Here is a 21,923-nt window from a genome sequence, read left to right as displayed (position 1 = left end):
GAGACTGCGGCCATCCATCCGATATCTCGTTAACCTCATCCCCCTCAACCCCGGCCGCACGGCACTGTTGTCTGCCACTCAAATTCATCTGGGTGGAACAAAATCGGTTCTCGAATTTTTTTCGAAAAGGTAAGATAAATGATTAGTTCATGTTTTTAACGATTTTTTAAATACCACGACGGAACGCTATTTCATGGCGTGTTCTGTGACGTCACAGTCGTCAAATCTTATTAAAAGGACGACCAGGACGTGCTTTAAAAAAAAACACACGAAACCGGTTTCAATGGTTTCAGAATAAATTTTTTGAAGACCTTTTAATTTTAAAGCTTCCTCTAGTTCGTTTTTTGGTAGGTAACTTCAAATTTGAAGGCAGTTACCATAGTTTTCATTGAAATAAGTACATATATGTCAAATTCAAATTATAGTTGGGCAGTCCACGACGCTAAATCGGGACATAGTCGTGGAGACCTACTGGATTTCGAAGATTAGATAAGGTAGAAATAAAAAAAAAGGTTCTATGATGTATGACCTTTCTGCAGTGGGGAAAGCGTCTGCAGATTTTCAAATATGTACAACAAATCGTCAATTGTACATACTCGGGTGTGTCAGATTAAGATACTGTATATGCCATACAAGTCTCTGTTAATAAATTCATGTAAATCTGACAGTTTGCGTAGTGGAGCTAGCCGTACGGAAGAGTTGAAAGTGGTAAAAAAAAAATTGAGCGTGTCAGATTAGAGGATATGTTAATTGGACCCAAAGGTAGCTACTTTTCAAGAAACTGACAATTCGGACCTGACGCATGGTCTCAGTGGTCCTTTGAAAATGCAAAATAAAATCGTTACTTATACTCGAGCGTGTCAGATTTTTATACAGATGGTTAATCTCGGTGTTGCAGATGTGTTGACCCATTAATTTGACACTAATCAGGAGGGGTTTTCTTAATCCGACAGTCTGAAGATGATAACAAAGGATTTTTTCGAAATATCTCCCTTCGTATACCTCTTATCTATTATGTACTCATTATGGAAGTTGTGGATAATAAAATTATAGACAACTTTTGTCTGAAGCAATTTTACATACTCCCAACCGTTTTTGAGTTAGAGGGCGATAAGTGCGAGGAGCTTAGCCACACATGCGAAAGGCCAAGGTCATTGTAGAAACCCAGTCTTATGTACATTCATCGCCATATATCTCGAAAACGTTCCAACGTAGAAGAAATTGCTTCGGACAAAATTTGTAGAAAATGTTATGCCCTACAACTTTTGTAATGGATGCGAAAACAATTTGAAGCCCAGGAGAGGAGATAATTCAAAATAACTGATTTTTGTGACCTTTATGGCAAATTTTTATTGTTTCGGCTTGCTGAAACTGTCAGTTTATATTTTTTCCGTTATTCCTGAATGATTAGCTTCAAAATAAGAAAAAACGCCAGCGCGCTCGAGAATGTACACGTGACGTGTTTAATGCAAGTTTAGGGTCTCCCCAGACATTTTCGTCAAGCTTAAATTGTCAGATTAAGAGAATATATACTCTTCAACCATCAACCACATACATATACATATCTTAATCTGACCCGCTCGGGTATGTACATTGATCGTTTTTTTTCTACTATTCTGACAGGATGTCCTAGACAATTCCTCAACTACTTCATGTATTACAACATTATAAGTTAGAGACTAGCCACGTATGAAGTGATACTGTCTTCGCCATTATCAACTGAAGTCAATAATCAATCAGTTGAGGCAAAACTGCAGTAACCCTGAAATATCATAAAGACTCTGTGGAATTGGAAGAGATGTTCATTTGTTTTTTTTTTTAATTTTATACTTCCATTAGCAATAAAAAGTTTTTGTACGGATGAATATAAGACGAAACCACCGCCGACGTACATAATAATGGCCGAAATTTCAGTGTTTTTACGAACGAGCAGCGAAGTTATTTCGTCTGCATCAGATATAACCGGGTGCCCATGAAAAAACCCATCAAGAGCGCCAGGGAAAGCCCTCCTAATCTGAAAAATTAAATATTAATGAATTGTCTGCTACGAAACACGGGAATTTGCAACTACTTCACTTCAAATTACAAAATTCCGGTCGTAAAGTGTCTTGATGGTGTTCGCTAACAACAGTTATTACAACGCACTGTATTATTTACACTCATGAGTCACCGTGGAAATACGTGTGATAACGCCTTAACGACGTGGAATCACGGAGAGAAAAGAATAAAGTACCCCGATCGCGGGGGAGGAAAGGCCTAGCGGAAGGGTCCGCTGTAACTGCTAATCTCCGACGGAAATTGGGTGCTGTAACTGCTGAAAGTCGAGCTGCAACGATTTCTTTTCGATTCGTTCATTTATTACGATCATAAAACAGATTTTCGACCAAATTATTTAAAAGACGATCATCTTTTTCACTTTTAATGGGACACCCTGTACAAGGTGGGCAAAATTCGTTGTCTACTGAGGGGATTTTCAAGCCCTTTTTTCCTGACATAACCCACATCTGAAAACAGAACCATTTCTAGAGTTTGACTTATAAACAAAATTGAGATTTTGACGATTTCGAACCTTGCACTTTTATACGTAGAATCTTCAGACAGAAGTCAAATTCACAAATAACAAATTCAATAAAAGTTAGCATAAAAAAACCAAAGTTCCATTAATTATACGAAATGAAAAAATATTTTGTGCTCGTCAGAGGTTTCTACGTAAAAAAGTGGGTACAGGGGTTCAAGTTTTAGATCTGTGACTTGAAAGACAAAAAAGTTATGAGAACTTTTCGAAATCGTCAAAATCTCATTTTCGGCTAATAACTTAAAAACGAAGAATCGTAGGTGGCTACGGTTTTCACCATTCTTTGTTTCTCTGAAAAAGAGCTAGGAAATGTGTCATCGGTTTTGCTCTATCTATTCTAGTTTCCGAGATCTCTTCACTTGACATCAAATTTGGGACAGCCTGTACAGTCTCTAACTCTGAATAAATTCAGTAAATCAAAGTTTTTGTAGGAAAATGTTATATAGTGCGTGCCAAATTTGAAAAATGACTATTCTTAAAGGACAAGAAAACCAAGCTACACATTCGGTCAAATTATTGTAGGCGGAAATTAGCCTACTTTAAGTGTTATTCGTTCTTGCTCGGTTTTAAACACTTTGCCCCAAAAAAAGAGTCCATAGGTCCTTTTACTAGATCGAGCAATCCCTACACAAATATTGACTTTTTCTCGATATTGAGTGTGATTCTCATCTAGTGTGGGTTGTTATCTTCCCAAAAAGAACAATCTTGACTATTTAGCACAACAAATATATTCGAGATATTATCCTTACTATTATAACTATTTAATTTCTACCATTTTGAAAAGAGCTAGCTGTTGAAAAGTGGAGTGAAAATGGGAATGATCATGAATGGAAGATCGAATGATGCAACACATAAATAACAATCACGGTAGCATATATCCCCTCTCTGAAAAAACTATTAATCAAAGGTATCTCAGTGGCTTATCGGATTCACAATGCACAAAGCCCACAACCAATTCTTCTAATGTAGACAGACTCATACCTCCTACACTAAAGTCTCATTATGTTCTAATCTAATTAATTGATGTTCGAAGATTAACTGCTATTTCGCACGCAATACAAGTTCCATTCACAAAGTTCATTTAATAGGCTCTTGATAATGACCCCAGGAGATAATGAGAATACAACGTCGATATTGGGCTTGCAATGTATCTACACTCCATTCACTTTTATTTTAGCATTCCGTTGGCCATAGAAATTTGACTCCGTATAGTACGAAAATGTGGGGTTTTGACGCTTGTCAAAACATTTTTAGGTTTTAAATCAACGCTATGTTGCCCGTTCTACGTAAAAGTTTCTGTTATTACGTATTTTATCACAATGTCGAATCTCTTCGGAAAATATGTGACGAATATAATTGAAGTTTATACAAACTGATTGAAGGCATACCAAATCCAGTTATTTGCATGGAAAATACAAGAGATCAGTATAATATCATAATATGCACTAGCTTGAGGAGAGTTAATGTTCGTTATCTTCATTGGCTTACATCATTTGTAGATTTCAAAAATATTAACCCGAAGATGAAATGCATATATTGCAGTGGTTGGGAATGGGTATCTCCCGAAGGAATTAACAGATAATTACAAGAAGGTTAAATTTTTCAACAAAAATCATCTTGCATCAATATAAGTAAAAGGAATTAAAGGAAGTTTCAAGTCAAGATGAACTTCACCTTTGAACAAAACTTTCACATGAATAAACAATTAGCAGGACAACTGGCGCGTATTTGTGGCTGTTAATCTTAATGCATTGATATAATAATAATAATTAGGTATTTATTGGTACCTTCAGAAATTTACAATGTATAGGACAAGTCAAATGAAAAATAGAAAAATCAATTTTCGGGAACTTATTCTACGATGACATCCATCGAAAATCCTGTAGTAAACTTTTCGCATTGATTAACTCAAACATAAAATTCTCAAATGCCATCACATTTTTGGGTCTCTCAATAGAAGGAAATTCTTTGTCATCCCCTTCATTCACAATCTTTCTGACTGTGGAAATATTCAGCTGAACTATAAGTCGTTTAGATTCAGATGAAACATTATATAAATTCTCTTACATTGAATATGTCCGCTACCGTCTGACGTATTGTGGATTTTAGAATATCAGGGTATAACTATTTGAATGAGCGGATCTGAATTCTAAATAGCACTTCCTGAAACCCTGTCTCTGTTTTCAATCACTTTCGGCATTTTTTCGTTATAGAAATTGTTATTAGTTGTGGCAACGGCGTTATGACATTAACAACATTTCACGAGTGCCAACCTTACTCTGTTCTAATTACAAAAACTTGAGAAAATTATTTCATGGCCAACCGACTGCTAGAATAAATGTGAATGCAGTATAGTTATTAGTATTTATGCTAGAATCTGCTACACCTTCAAATTCTATGCAAAACATCAAAAGTAACATGATAAAATAGAAAAGTTTCAACTGAAAGTTGTGTTTGGAGTTCTTTTCGAATTTGAGAGAAGGGAGAGTGTTCCCTCAGAATCGTGAAAAATGGTTCCCAGTGTACCCGTTACTCGGAGAAAACGCTGAAATACACAAATGAACCGATAACGTGAAACACAACAAAACAGACCGCTCGGAACCTCCGAAGAAGGTCAGCCAAACACCTCCGGACTCGGCAGAGAGCAGAAGACGTTCACCCTCTTCTTGTAAGCTTCTTTTTAAAGACCGGCTCCGTCTCAATAGCAATTTTCAACGTGATTACAAGATGCCGCACTTCACACACAGGTAGACAACGGATACGTCGTCGACGGCTACTACAGAGCTTTCGACGTCATCTATAACGCCGAAAATACCTCCGATTATGTCAGGTTCGAGCTGCGAGAATGGTCAGGGTCGTATGGATCTAATTCGTGTTGGATGCTGGACCTTTTGTTGCCCTCCGGCAGCAATCTCTTGTCGTCGTTCCGGGAGAGGTGTGAAAGGAAGGTGATATGCGTGGAATTTGAAGACGGTTGAGTTATTTGGGGTACATCTAGTGATGTCTGTACATTTAAACGCAGTATATGGCTGGGATAGGACACACATTTCATTGTACCTTCTCAAAGATGTCGTTAACTTCGGTTGTATCAGAAATTTTGATCATAACTTAGGCCTCAGAGTTAGTTCTGCTTATAAACAGTCAAGTGGGTAGAAGCACAGCCGTCTATAGTACTTTAGAAGGCTGTGGTAGAGAGAAACTACTCTAACGGTGACTATCGAAAAATTTCCAAAAAGATGGAATCAGTTAAATAATCGTCAAGAACGAACGGCTGTATGGAGCTCAATAAAATTATCAGATTTATAACTAGAAGAGTTGCTCTTTCAGAATATGTATCACATTTCCATTTACGGTTATGTTTATTGAGAGAAAAACTTCTCAAACGGTGACTATCGAAAAATTTCCAAAAAGATTGAATCACTTGAATACATTGCCAGATATTTGGAATTTTGGTATGGAAATATAGTTTTTCGAACATGCTGAATCCATTGCAAGCAATTTCGAAGGCCTATCTCCGTTCGTTTAGATTTTCATCTTGGAAAAGAATTTTTCAAAAATTGCAATTTGCAATCTGCGATATCTCCTGTTATATTTGTCTGGTCCAATTGGGATTTCCGGTTATATAATCAGCATTGCCTAGGCTTCCACCCTAGCACAAAAACTCGATTTCGAAAATCTCGTTTTTTTTGGGTAAAAAATGACCAAGGGGTTAGACCACCCTAAAATGACCTATTTGCTACTCTGTCTAAAAATCAGAATGTTCTATTACTGTCCTCGGATATGAAGTGCACAGAATTTGTTTTGAAATTTCTAGAAAATCAAACAGTAGATGATTCAATAAAGAATTGCACTCCAGAGAGCTCTTCGAAGTCAACTCGAAAATGAAAAAACAAAAAAAATTATTTTCTCCTAAACGAAGCCAGATATTCGGAATTTTGGTATGGTAATATAGGTTTTTGAACACGCTGAATCCATTGCGAGCAATTTCGAAAGCCTATCTTAAACGTCTGCTTGCACCATTACCTCAGAAAACACAAAAATCACTTCACAACCGAATCCTAAAGCATAAAAAACATACTCTAGAACTTATAAAACTGCAAATATCACATCCCTAAGATGATCATCGCCCTCTTCACATGAATTGCTAAAATTTCATTGGTAAATTTTTCGCTTATTTCAACACTGCAGTTGCGCTATCTAAAATGGGTGCGAAACCATAACACACTTCAAGTGTGGCCCCTCTGACAACCAATCTCTCGGAAACAAAGACACCTAAAGATTAGAAACAAGCTTCATTAATGCCATCAGCGAACGGTGAGTCTTGACGAATTTAAACCATCCAACGCTATTTCCTCGAACGAGTTAGGCAATAAATAAACGTGGACATTTCAGACGCACAACAGAGGTCACTGAATCAAAATATGCCTACACGTTTTCCAGCAAATGAGGCATTATGATTGTTTTATACCTGTTACACACGGCTTGCAGTGTCTTAGAATAAATCAGCGATTTTAAGTACCGAACTATACGACCATTCATCTCGTAGAAGTAACCAACCAATTTTACGACTGCTGTACTCAGCAAGGTGATAATTCGTACGGAATTTACTGACTTCGCTGTTTAATTGAATTACTTTTAATTAGTGCAACAGTGATTCGATTGCCAGAGGTGGGTACCACTACAGGAGGAACTGATCTAGAGTGGCTATTAATAGCCGTGTTGGGGGTCTAGCCATTCATTTGATTACGAGACAGTCAAATTTGTTTCTCAATGGGAGAGAGAAAACCTTCCGGGTTTTAAGATTAGTGCTACTTAGATTTCTAATGGAAACATTCCAAATATGTTGCTTTCCTGAAATATATCCCCGGCTATGGTTATAAAACTTTGTTGTTACGTTTTATGGAACAGTCTGACAAGAGAACATTAGAATATTTGAACTTACTCAAGAAACACACAGGTAGGAACGTTGAAGAAACGTTGCATTTTTCAAGTAACGGTATTATAATTTATGTCTCAGGAAATACTTTTCATCCTAGTTTCAGATCAGAGCAGCTTTACCATATCACGTTGATTCTACGTTTGTTACACATAATATAATCAAATTAGTCTCAGCAACAAAGGTCTATCCTTTTCTGACACACAAATGTAGGTTGCCATTTAAAAAACTCTCCCTCATAGAGGGTGAAAAATGAACTTCTCAAGTATACAAAAAAGTTGCTCAATTTGTGATGAAAGTTGACCTGTTTGAGCAATTTCCTGCAGAGTAGTGAATACACTCTGCCTGTATTTCACTAATCTTCTGACCCAAACGAATGTTTCAAACATTTTTAAAGGCAGAGGCTCCTCATTTTCAGTAATCTTTCAGGCAAAATGATCTACCACCCACACGTAATAGCAATACATAATTATAAACCGGCCTCCATCCCAAATTGGCATCTTTCAATGGATCAATGAGTGTCAGAGCAAGCAAACCCTGCCAACATTATCCCTATAGCAAGCTGGGATTCCTCAATAAAGAAATACACAACCAGATCTAATTGATTATTAGGTTCAGCCTGATTTATAACTTCCTACGGACAAGGGGGTATTATTCACGGACATTGGCTCACAAAAAAAAGTTTTCCTGAACTTACAGGAGAACTTCGGGGGCTTAATTCATCCTGACGACTCATGGGACCGAGATAATCGACACATGTAATCTAGTCAGCCGTGAACGGCGTTCTCATAAGATATGAGAGATTATGATCGGAATACCTGTATTTTTTTCGTTGTAGGGTATGACCGTTTGGTACTGGTACGTCCAGAATGTAAGGGAGATTGTGTATAAACTGGAATGGACTGGGAGTTATTTAATGGTCAGCATAAGGTGTTCAATGGCCACTTATAAGGAACCAACTTTTCAACAGGTGAACACTTACTTCCATAAAAGTATGTAGAGTTCGACGAAAAAATGTAATATGCGCCTCGACAAGAATTGTCTATTGTCTACTCTCGGCTATCCATTTGCAGCCTCACCTATAACAATTTTTCAGAATTCAACATATTCTCCTCTTAATTGGAAACATTTATTAGAGCGATCCTGCAGCGTCTCTAGACCTTTCAAAAAAATGTTTCTTCTTGCTCTGCAAACCAGACTTCCACAGCTTTTATTACCTCCTCGTTGGAAGAAAATTTACGAACTTTTAAACTTTTTTTCATTTGAGGAAAGAGATGATGGTCGGATGGATCCAAATCTGGTGAATAAAGGGGGTGTTTTAGTAATTCAAACCCTCAATCATGAATTTTTTGCATGGCAACATGAGATTTGTGTGCAGGGGCGTTGTCCTGCAAGAACAAAACACCTTTGGATAGCTTTCCGCGTCTTTTCTCTTTAATTTCTTCCCGTAGAGTGGTCAGTAATGTCGAATAGTAATCTCCGGTTATTGTTCTACCCTTATCCAAAAAATCAATTAAGATTACTCCATGGCAATCTCAAAAAACTGAAGCAAGAACTTTTCCAGCAGATTTTTGGACACGAAACTTCTAAAGTCTTGGAGAACCAGAGTGTCGCCATTCCATCGATTGTTGCTTCGTTTCTGGATCGTAGGAATGTACCCAAGTCTCATCCATAGTAACAATTCGGTTTAAAAATTCTACATCGTTTTCAAATCGAGCACAGATCGAACGCGATGCTTCTACCCTTGCACGCATTTGGCCAACATTCAAACATTTGAGGATCCGTTTTGCAGTAATTTTTCTCATGTCCAAATTGACCCTAACTATATGATGAACGCGTTCCTATGAGATATTCAGTGCTTCAGGGAGCAGCGTATCTCCCAGGAAAATCATCGTAGATCTGTCTCCTCTTGTACCCAAGTCTCATCCATATAGTAACAATTCGGTTTAAGAAATCTACATCGTTTTCAAATCGATCACAGATCGAACGCCATATGCTTCTACCCTTGCACGCTTTTGCTCAACATTCGAACATTTGGGGATACATTTTGCAGCAATTTTTCTCATGTCCAAATTGACGTGAACTATATGATGAACGCGTTCGTATGAAATATTCAGTGCTTCAGATATCCGTTTTAGCCCAATTCGACGGTCTGATAAAATCATATCATGAACTGCATCGATATTTTCGGAGACTGACACAAAAACTGGCCTACCCGATCGGTCATCATCTTCAATGGAAAATTTACCTCTTTTGAAGCTTGCAGTCCAATATTTCACGCTCGCATACGAAGGACATTGATCACCAAAAGGTATTAAACATATCTTCGTAAATCTGCTTACCTCTTAACCCTTTTAAATACAGGTACTTCATGATGGCTAGATACTCCTATTTTTCGATTTTTTACAATTTTGGTGGACATCTTCTTTCTTTTAATTTATTGTGTAACTCTGGTTCACTTTTTTGACCTCAAACTTCACACTGACACTTCTAATGAGTTATTGTTCGTTGCTATGGTAACGCAATATTTTTTTATGCATAGAACAGGTCTAGGCTAACTAGATATCAATACACCCTCGTATATTCCATTGACTTTCAACGTATTTTACAGCCTGTATAACAACAGCTATAATAATATAATCTCCCGAATCAACCAGCCCTTTAATACTAAGGGTGCAAACGACCACGTACCGTAAAAGTAATTTTTTTGCCTGACCAGGCGGCTGTTCTGGTGGTGAGTTATTAGTTTGTAGGGTTTCTTTAATAGGTTCTCAAATATCCGCCGACAGTTTATGGGAGACTAACAGCCCAATCTTCAATACCTGGCGGCTTTCAAATCAACACGTTATAGTAGGATGTGACCGTTCCAGGAAATACTAAGTTTATTGGCAGATGAACGAGATTTCTCTAGATTAGAATCGAATAAAGGGCCAATGTTTTGGTGAGAAACGAAATATATTTGATGAGAACTTTTTTGTTCCGATGGAACAACGCAACGTAAGCCATATGGTTTTTGGGGGTTCAGATGAAGATAAAAATTAATGTTGAATGATTGAATGAACATATAAGAAAATCAATAGACACCGCAGTGTGCTTGATATATAGGATGGGTCTTCAACTCGTACAAATATTTCATAAATACATGTATGTAGTTACATAAATGTAAGGATTTTAGAGTGATTCCTTGTCGAAAAATACTGTGTAAACATGTTTTTTACTTAAATACAGGTCCCTAAAAATGGTACCTGAGAACCAATTTAAATTTTTTTTCTCAGAAAAACCAGAAAGCTAACAGAAATTAAATTGAGGATACATCTATGCTTTAATTGCATAGAAACAGCCACCCCTAAAATGTGTTTCGAGAGGAACTTTTGTCCTCATTCGTATTGTACTATGGAAAAATGAATTTTTGATAGCTTGATTCGTTTTGAACGAATTTCTAGCTAGAAGTATGTAAATTCAAAAAATTATCATCAAGAAGCGTGAATCCGTCATTTCACTAGTTTCTAAGGAAAAAATATAGCATTGCTTTTCAGGTTCCTTTTTTAGGGAGCTGTATTCCCTCTTCTTCAATCACTTTCGGCGTTTTTCTCAATGTTGTTATGACATTCACGAAATTTCATGAGTGCCAACTTTACTCCGTTCTAGTTACAAAAACTTAACAACATGATTTCATGGATAACCGAGTGCTTTTATAAAAGTGAATGGAGATAAATAGGGATTGCTCACAAACGAAATTTCTATGAAAGACAGATTATTTTTCGACACCGAATCACTCCTAAACTTTTTCGCGACCATTCATTTACTCCTTGTATAAATGACCCAATTTGCTAGTGCATCGACAGTTTCATCATACATATTTCGAAAAAATTGTAAGGGCAATCACTACCAGAGGTATACCGATTCTGGAACAACCAGGTTGACACAAGTGTTGGTTGAGTCCTTTGTCGGCACTTTGATCTTTCCGAGATCTCTTTGTATTTATACAGAAATGCTAATAAAACAACGTTGTACCCTTAGAGACAATGTACCAGATTCTTGGCAGCTTTCATCAACACCTTATCTATCTCATACAACCCCCTCATGTTCATTAATATATTTTTTGAATTTCTCCTCCCCTATTCACAAGATTTATGAACTGAGAAGAAAGTTTATCTCCTTCTAACCGATTTCTGTACCTGAAGAGTACGATTAACAAATATTTATAATTCGAGACTGGGTCCTCCTAAGTGGAATACCTTGTTGGGCATTTATCCCGGGTCAAATATTTGGATTTGTTTTATTGTTTTAAAAGTGCATTCTACCAAACAAGTTTTTCTTACCGATTATGTCGAGACATCCATACACGTCACGCGACTGCTAGTCTGGCCGGTTGAAGATGAAGGGGACACAGCAATAAAAAATTGAAAATATCAAAAAATCAGCCATGCCCAAAAACAACTCGAAATTGAGTTTCATGCATAAATAATTGTAAGCACAATTGAGGGTTTTTCTTTCTGCGAACAGTTTTTTTATTGTGAATAGTCTCGGAGAGGGCAATACCAAAAAAGTATTTCATTTCGAGGAAATTGTCTGATCCTCGAAAATAAACTGCTCCACATGAGTTAGGGATATTGACTTAAATTGCAAAAAATATAGTTAAAATAAGATTTTTGTGATGAAAATTCATATTAATATGATTTCAAGTTGCAAATTTATTTTAGCCTGTAGGTCTGCAGCGTATACAGGTTGGTTAAGAAAAATCGAGTGAAATAACGAAATTTTATTCCCAGAGATTTCAAGCATTTTAAGACTATCAATACAATGTATGGAGGAATTTGGTTCCATAAACGGGGCAGAAGCTCTCTCAGATCATTTAAGGATTCTGGGGTAGGTTGATGATTATCTAATCTTCTTTGGAGGATATCCCGTGCATGTTCTATGCAATTCAAATCTGGTGAGTGCGGAGGTATTGGTAAATGTGTAATACCAAGCTCCTCGCGCGCATTCTCAACTATGGCTGCACGGTGCGGTCTAGCGTTATTGTCTAGAAATTGAAAAGTTTCACCAATAGCAGAGTGAAAATTTGGCACAACATTGTCGATGACATACTCCCTATAGTGTAAGGCGCTCATATTCCCAGGACAAATGTATAGATCTGTGCGCCTGTTGAAACATATCCCGGCCCATACCATTAACACTACACCCTCGGAATGGATGGACTTCTTGGACATAGCGACGATTACGGGGTATGCGTGGGATTGTCCATACCCTTATTCTTCGAGAATCTGGAAATCGTCCATATCTGGATTCATCAGTGAAAAGGACACTACGCCATTGATCGTTCCAATTGATATGTTAATGGAACTCCTCTTAATGGACGTCTAGAACCTAGATTCACCTCCCTCAAACGTCGTCTGATGGTTTCGATGGAAACTTGGACCCCATCTGCATTTTGAAGAGTATTCCGTAGCATTCTACACGTAGATGTAGGGTTGCTTCTCGCCGAAACGGTGATGAAACGATCCTGAGCAGGTGTTGTTTTTCGTCGCCCACCAAGCCTTGGTCCTTCCAACACGAAACCTGTCTCCCTGAACCTATTCCAAAGTCGAGATATCACACTTTGGCTGACTTGGAGCCTTTTCGCTACAACAACCTGAGTTAGGCCACCCTGTATCATTCCGATAGCCCTATTAGCCTCAGCGTTTGTTAATTTACGTCTTGGCATTTTCAGAAAACTCGTTTCAAATCGAAGCCGTTTGTAAACTGACTTCATTTCAAAATAAGAACATTCATGAAGCATATGCAAAGAACCAAACTTCAGTAAAAAGGCGACCATATTGACGAAATGTCTCATACTGATTTTTATGGGATCGATTCAAGTTGTTATTGAGTTTTAAATGATTTTACAGCGATTGTCTCGAAGATTACATACTTTTAAAAACGATTGAATACGATATCCCTAACTCTTTTGTGGAGCAGATTAGTTGAGCAGTTGTTTAAGACGTTTCAAGTAATTAACGTGTAGGTACTTTTATGAATCTGCTCACCTTCGATGAAATGATAATTTTTATCCTTGAAACTGAACTGAATTACTCGATTGTCAGTAGGATGAGTTATATACCCATAACACGTATTTCGCTATTACAATAGCAATGGCATCTTCAGGTATAGGCCACATCAATCCCATAATTTTTATATTTTCATGGAAATACTAATGTTTAACTCAATCTTATTCGAAAAAATTATAACCCACGTTTCCTAACTTATTTCCAGTAGCTATACTACAAATTTAGCATGGAAATTGTTGACAAAATCTAGTAGATTCTGGCAAAGATTCTCATAGCTTCTAGGAGCGCTGAGGTTGAAATTTATTTTCTATCAGAGGTTCATAAAATGAGGGACAAAATGCTTGTGTGTAAAATCTATATAGTTTTTCAGATTTCAATTGACGAATAATCAATATTAATCAACGTTACACAATCAATATCTCGGACATAATCATTCACGACAATATTGAAACCTTGAATAATTTAATATTTGTCCTGCAATATTTGCATCTTACCTTACACAGATGTCCAAGCTCTACACAATGATATCTATCAGTTGCAAGCGTGACTTTAATAACTCATTGGCATGCAACAGCGATATTTTGATTTTCATCTGAGGCGAAGCAGTTGTAACCAGAGAGTTATGACTTAAATTTTCTTTTTCAGGGTAGAACGCAAGTCAGCATTCTCGGACTTCATTTGCATAACGAAAGACAAATGAGTTATTTCAGATAACGGAGAAACGATATCACAATAAATTGAATAGAGAATTATATGCAGCTTTGGAATACCGCTTTTTTTAGTTTTAACGTCTACTGCGAAGCTAGGTGAATGATATATTAATTTTTAACCAACAAATGAGTAAGCCTTCGGGCAATAATAATAGAAATTAATTCACAATCACTTGGAGCATCAACAGAAAGTTCATTCCTCCATTCTCCGAGTGATGGTGGTTAGATAGTTCGATTTAGATCCTTATATACGCTAATTTTCATATCAATGGATATACATGATGTATCTGATTCAATTTCTATTACTCTTTAACCTTTCCTAATTGAGGCAAAATAAAAATTAGAAGGCGAGACTACAAGTAATTTCTTGTAGAAGGATATAATCTTTATAAAGCCCTCAGAGTATACAAAATGTCAAGAATAGAACATCAAAAAACTCGTTCAATAAGATTGTCGAATTTGTTTTATCTTTAATATTCATCACACCCTTCCTGAAAATGAATCATTCTTTCCTAACCTGAAACCTTCATTTAAAAATATTTTAAGAGGAACTTTTTCTAATTTTTCACTAAAACTGACTGATCCCTAAGCAATAATCTCTGCCGTTGAGGGTGGTTCTTATTCTCATCTCATTTCAATAGTCCCTGAAAGCAGATGATGCGAAAGCTTCTTTTTTGCTTGTACGATTGTAACAGTTTAATCTCCAAGAGTATTGTTTGCGTATGAACGATACCTTTGTAGTCACTGAAACGCAACCAACCGTTAAATATACAGCTTCTTAGAAGGAATGAGCTGAAATGCATATTTTTTCACATGATTTGCTTTCGAACAGTTTCTTATTTGAATGGATCATGATTTTTGTAAAAAGTAAGCCATCTTTACATTGTGAGTTCTCTTCTTTTCAATAAGGATTTGAGAAGATTTGGTATGAATTGAAATTGAACTGTTTTTCAAGAATGTTGAATATCAAGATCAAGATATGTCTTTTTAACAGGTGAGAAATTGATATCATATAGGTAATATCAAACCGTTGTTTTCATTTTTTATATTTCTATAAATAAAAAATTGTTTTCCTGGGATAAGGTTCATTTCAATATAATTTGACCATTGTCTCTTTGAATTATAAAAAATGCTCCAAGTCCAAGATCATCAATATTCAACAATTTGCTGAAAGTGAAACCAAAATAAAGTAGCTACATGCGTACTCTATCTGCTTATTGACAAAACAGCAGTTATGATAAACAACCTATTGATTTATTGAAGTTGAATGCTAATTTTATAGCGATGAATGTTGTCAAATGATTCTTCTTGCTGCTACTAGAGAGGAGGATATAAAAACTTGATGGTTTGAACAATAGGATCACAGACAGCAAGTTCCAAAGATATTGGGTCTGAAGAGCAACTTTTTTATGGGTGGATGGGTCCCAAGAGATGAATATTGATGGTATAATAATAGGAGCAAGGTTTCGAAGGAATTCCAACCATGTTGTTGATACATTCCTGAACCAGAAGCTCGATCTTCGAATAACTTATTAGATATGAAAAAATTGGCATGATTCAGAGAGTGGATTCTTTGGAATTGAAAATGAATTGTTGAGATAAAAAAGGAAAACCCCTTAATTCCTTATGGTTCTTCATTGACCGTTATTTACCATAACAGGTGGTGAAAACGTTTGCCTTCTTTTTTTCCAAAATATCCATTAAACAGGAATAATCCAATTATTTCTTGAAAAATCCACACTAACCATAGAAACCAACGAGGGGGTTATAAATACAAACATAATGGCTTCATTGAAATTGTTTATTTATTTTACGCTGAGCGTAATATTCATAAGACGACCATAAAATTTTATTTCTATTCATTTTCTGAACAGAGTTTGATGAACCTACTTAGGTAGGTAGAACTCTCGGATTTCTGAATTTTTACGTGCGCATAATTGGGATTCAAGTGAGTGATTTCAAATATGTTCGTATTTTTGGAGTTATGGTAATAATGTCATTGAAAATTTGATTCAACCTAAAATAGTACCGTAAAAAGCAACGCGATATCTACACTCACTTGATGGGAGCATATAGTTCTGAAATTACTTTCTTAAATGTTCGAATATTGCCGAATATTGTATAATATGAATGAGTTGTTTTTGGAGCAGAGTAGAATTGTTATAGGGGGCGTATAATATCCAGAATTATAAATCGTAATTCGTAGTGCAAAAGGAGAAGCCATCCCTTGATCAGAGAATCCACTAAATATTAGGTACTGTTTAGTGATATCAGACGTACGCAACGGTTTTCAAATATTGATAAAACTCTCCGAGAAATGGCGATGATATGCAGGATTTGATTTCCATCAATTTTAGGTTAAAAACATTGACATTATTGTCTTATCACAAGAAAATTGGCATTTTGTCCCTCTATTTAGTGAAAAAACTCATCAATTTCTGAAAGCTGTTCTGTATGGTTGGAAGCATAACTCATCATCTTCAGCAGCACAGTTATTTGAATTAGGATCATTCATAATTTTTCAGGTGAGGACACCTAGTCTATATCACCAGTTTCCAAGAGGTTGTACTTACAAGGTTTATCGGGTACGAGATCGGGTACATAATACAGGGTGAGTCTTTGACTCGTACAAATATTTTAACAGTAGATTCTTCTTCTTTTTTCCTATAAAATTTTTTCGATTCGGCCCTGATTAAAAACATAGCCATTTTAAGATTTCATAATGAGCTGTGCCATCCCTGGAAAAACAAAATCACTAGCTAAATCTGTGACACTTCACACCTGTGGATCTTTTGAACAGAGTTGTATTCAGCCAAAGTACCCAATTTTTCAAATTTCACAGATACTACATCAAATTTTTCGAAAACGGCGCATTGTACGAGAAAATATGAAAAATACTTTTATTTTACAAAATGTTCAAATACTCATTAGATAACGTCCAACCTAGTTTCAAGAGTTTTTTTGGTATTTTTATCGTAGGTAATGGTCATAATGAGAACACTGAAAGTGGGTCTCGAACACAAGACGTTCGATTCATCAAATAAATGAAAACCTTTGTATCAAAATTCATTTCATACGATAAAACCGTTTGTGAGATAGAATTGAAAATAACATTTTTTATGCTTTTTTAACTGTATTTTTCAAATCGAGCCGATTCGAAAAAAATGGTAGAGAAAAAAATTTTTCAATTGACCTCAAGAATCTACTGTTAAAATATTTGTACGAGTCAAAGACACTTTTAAAAAAGTGCTGTGCTGGTCCATTTGAAGCATTTGTGAATTATCTTGAGACAAAAAATCATATATTCAAGGGCACAAGAGCACAAACGTAGTACTGAAAATATCGAAAGCTCTTGTACTACCACAAATTGTTTACATCAATTTCTCACTAACAAATAAAATAATAATAAAATAAAATAAGTTTTCAATATGTTGTTCCTTTTCCTTAATTGGCATTTCGATACCCCAAAAAGGTGAAATAAAATGGTTTTTGAAATAGAAAAAGATGCCCGGAAAACAGCAAATTACTTGGTGACGTTTGTAAAAAAAAATCTGCTGACAATTTTACTGATTAATAGCGTAAAGAACACGTGAAAAAAGTCGCATATCGAAGGCATATTTAAGATAGGATTGTGGCACCTATGTTCATCTCTTTTGACACCATTGAATTTATTACTACTACTCCTTTGTATCTTAAATCATAGAGTTATCATTTTCTTCTTCAAATTACACATCTGAGTTTTTTCAAAGCTTTAACACAGCCTCTTAATCTTGACGACCGTCTACCGTGTACCCTGACTATCTACGTCTTTTCGAACATGGGCGTAGATGTCAGATTATTATTTGAAAAAATGTTCAGTTATCAAAAGTAATGGCCTGAAATTCGTTTAGGCTCTCTGGGCGCCTAGTGGATAAACCGGCAATTGCATGGAAATAGTGTTCAGTATGTCTTTTGAACACTTTTACACACGATTCCCTGAAAGAAGACCATGAAAACAAACATCCTCATTTTGGGTATTCCAGCTCAACCTCAGGACAAAGGATACGCCAATACGCACCAAAATCAACAGTACCAAAACCGAACATCGAAAAAAAACAAACATCAAACTCACCACCAGTCCGCATCCGTAAAATGCAAAAGAAGCGTCCACAAAGCGACGGTAGCGAAAACACCCGCGCCGCGACGCCTCATGCCGCGGGTTCACAGAGCACTGTTTTGCACTTGCCTGCACTGAAACCGGCTGACAACTGACTGTCCGCCGGAGCGTCGGCCACCGCGTGGGCGGACGTTATTCTTTCGCCATTAGGATTGGACGCGAGCGGCGGGCCGACCCGCCTCTCCGAAAAAGAGACCTCTTCAACCACGTGCATCATCATCGCGGAGAAGAATGGAAATCGGAAAATCCTCGCCGAAGAAGTTCCTGATGACATAATTATGGAGAGCGGACCGGTTTTCGCGAGCCGCGGAGCGAGAGAGGAGAGTCCGCCAGACGCGGCCGACTGATGCGAAGGACCAATTTTCGTTTTTAACCCGTGTAAGTGTCAGGTGTTAATGGCACCACTGCCATACAAAGATAACATCGGTTTGTCAGGCATGCGAGGGGTATAGGTGGTAAGGAATCGTTGGCACACTGGGCCAGTTAATTTGGCCGCGTTAATCAGTCCGCACTTTCGCAATCGTTTGTTGAATAACTTCATAAAGCGTTAGTTGTGTGCGGGACGCTTCAATGGGGAATATGGGTTATCACAGCATATGCAAGTTGAAACTGAATAATTATGAGTTTCATTCATGATTTTTTCAAATGCACCGCGGAAACTATTCAAAATCATTTTCCAAATATGGGGTTTTAAAATTTAAATCGCTTCGTTTCTAGTTTACGATTCGGCAACAGCGTCTACCAGACAATGAAAAGAACAATGTCCGATCAGCTTGTTTATAAAATAACAGCTGTTGATTTACAGGCGCCTACTTACTGGCGAGCTTCAACTGCAACCGGCCATAAAAATCCCATAAAATTTTACGACCTTCCTCGTTCGTCGCAGACTTCATAGACAGCCATCTTTGTCTATCTCATCAAGATAGTGTATTTGTTGTCCTTTATCATCAAGGCATATTTCAGTCGATGTTGCCAACTTGTGCAATCGACATGAAACGCTTTAAATTTTAAATACCCATTTTTATTTTTCATTTTTAAGTGCTTAATGTTGTTGAAATGGTTATTTCAAAATGTTTTTCATAAAAAATACATCATTTTCGTCAGAAGGAGTATTCCCTTCCTCAATTATCACAGCATATGAAGAATACTTTCATTTCACAAAACGTTCAAATGTAATGATTGCCTTACGATTTATATTGGACAAACAGAAATAGCTTTAAAAAACGCAGAGAAATACCAGAGAGACTGTACCACTCTTACAAAACGTATTCAGCATATTCAGATTATTCATACAAATACCTACCAAAATCTTGGTCTGATAGTCTGATCCTAAAAGGATCTAGAAATCAACAGGTACCAGTTTACTGAATTTTTTCTTAAATGAGCAAACAGATGTTGACATATCTTCCTCATCGAATCTCTTTGTATAAGTTTCTGGTAATTCCAGCGGCTTGATCTAATATATTTTATTATAGGTACCTACCTATTTCATTTCATTATGCTCGATGTTACCTTAGAACTTCTGAAATACAGCTTCAAGAATGTAAACCTGAAGAAGCTGCAGTGTCAGCGAAATAAAAATTGTTGTAGACTTACTTAATAGAAATTTCTGGAAGTTGATTTTGCATTTTTAGTAACTGACAATGAACTTCCATCGCTTAAAGATCGCATCACCCCAAATTATCAACAAGGATCATAATGCATCAGAATATCGACGTCTGGATGGTTTCACTCAAAAATTTCCAATATCAAATATGTACTGAGTTATTTGCGAAAATCTTGGACCATTCAAAAAAGAATGAAAATCGAAAATCCTCTTAGGTTAAAAAAAAGGCAAGTTTGAGGGAATAACCTATACCAGTATCATCATAACATTTCAATCTGCACTAATCTTTTTTTAAATCATTCTGTGAAACATTAGTTATTCGAATACTCATCGGTGGATAAAAGATGAAAGTTGACATGCTTTTACCATTTATGCACTCTCCGTGTAAACCCCAATAAGCAACAGATGTTACCTATTTTGTCTACACCATCGGAACATCCTGGAAGTGATTTAGGGGATAACTTGTCCTCCAGAACTATAATAAGTAATACCTTGTTTGTATTATGTGTCTTCTTGTGACGTGAGAATGAAAAATATTGGTTTAAAATAACAGTTTCCCTTCACTTTAAGTACCTACTCGGTTTAACAGAAAAAAAGAATCAAATACGTCTCCCTTCCCAATAATTCCGATATATCAGGAATATTTACGATCATAATAATGTATTTTTGACTTTATAATTATTATAAGTGAAGTCTTTGTTAAATATATATAATCTTCTTTCCGAACGTTAAAATAGTTTTTATGTATTTATCTGTAAGCATTTATATGAACGGTTATTCAAAAAAGGATACTTCCTCATGTAGCTTATAGAACAAGGATTATCTGTTCCCCAATCATGCATATAGAACATTTGATTAATCCCTCTCATTATGCTTATAATCGATATGGATTTAATATTGAAACAAAGTTCGTGATGAACTGATTGTACAATTGGATAGGATTGAATGTCATCTCTATAACTGTGAGAGCTAGGAAAAAGGAAATTTGTTTTTTAGTCAACCACCATTCAAAAAAATAAGGGTCATTCGACTACAATGAGTAGAAGAATGAGGTTTAACTTACAACTTGAAAACAAAAGATAAAGTTATGTGGTTCAAACCATTATCCGTTTTTTTTTTTTGAAAATCGAGATAGAAATTTGCCATCCATTCCTCCCTAATTCTCACACTCACAGAGCTGCTATTCCTATCAAATTTTACCACCATACAGAAACTAAAAAAGTTGTCAACTTGAAGCTGTGTCTCTGTTTATTTGTTCAAGAATCAAGCCAGAACCCTTGCACTGATTGTGGTGAACATTTTTGTGTTGAAATACTATAAACTTACCTTGAATCTTGTGTAGATTTCTTTCCTTTGCGACGATAATTAAAAAAGATACATCTGCTCAAAGTACCTAATTTAAGGGGTGACAGGTTGCAAAATGGCGTATGCGCCGGTCCAAAATGAAATTATGTTTATTGAAAGTTGTGAATTTGTGAAAAGCCACTTCCACCTCAATTGTTTTACGTTTATTGAGGAATTTTATGAGTTATTAATGCTGAGTATTTGATTTGTACTCTTACTTCAACAGTAAATTAGTCCCAAAGAAAAAAAAATTATTGTTTTTGAGTAAAGAACTCGCTGTCGAAATATGTGTAGATATAAGTCACATATTCACCCTGTATAATATACTCGGCGATTAATTCCAAGAAACGAGTGGCGACAGAACATCCTGCACACAATTATGCATCGAATTCTCTCCTCTTTCAGCGAGAAGTGAGGAAAGTGGAACTTTGGCAAACGGTCGAGCTGTCCGCACATCTATTTACAACTAACAGGTGCTCACAACGTCTCAGAAATATGATTTATTGGACGCATAATCTGGATTTATGTGGAACTTTGATATATTCC

The 21,923-nt window shown here is 36.3% G+C and overlaps 1 protein-coding gene across 2 annotated transcripts in view; it reads right to left on the bottom strand.

The window, feature by feature from the left end:
- LOC123306506 (protein Wnt-4-like) overlaps positions 1-18,795 on the bottom strand; it is a 51,192-nt gene extending 32,397 nt beyond the window's left edge. The window contains exon 1 of one of the 2 annotated variants that reach the window (XM_044888546.1): positions 18,383-18,795. In XM_044888546.1, coding sequence (XP_044744481.1) covers positions 18,383-18,462 — 80 coding nt within the window. In that variant the 5' untranslated portion in view covers positions 18,463-18,795. Of the gene's footprint in view, positions 1-7,043; positions 7,150-18,382 lie in introns of those variants that run through there. The other variant, XM_044888547.1, reaches the window with a different exon arrangement.
- Positions 18,796-21,923: the final 3,128 nt, after the last annotated feature.

This window comes from Coccinella septempunctata, chromosome 2, assembly GCF_907165205.1.
Source record: "Coccinella septempunctata chromosome 2, icCocSept1.1, whole genome shotgun sequence".
In the NCBI taxonomy this organism is placed as follows: domain Eukaryota; kingdom Metazoa; phylum Arthropoda; class Insecta; order Coleoptera; family Coccinellidae; genus Coccinella; species Coccinella septempunctata.
The sequence above is the reverse complement of the archived record's forward strand: the minus strand, read 5'-3'. Positions and strand labels throughout refer to the sequence as shown.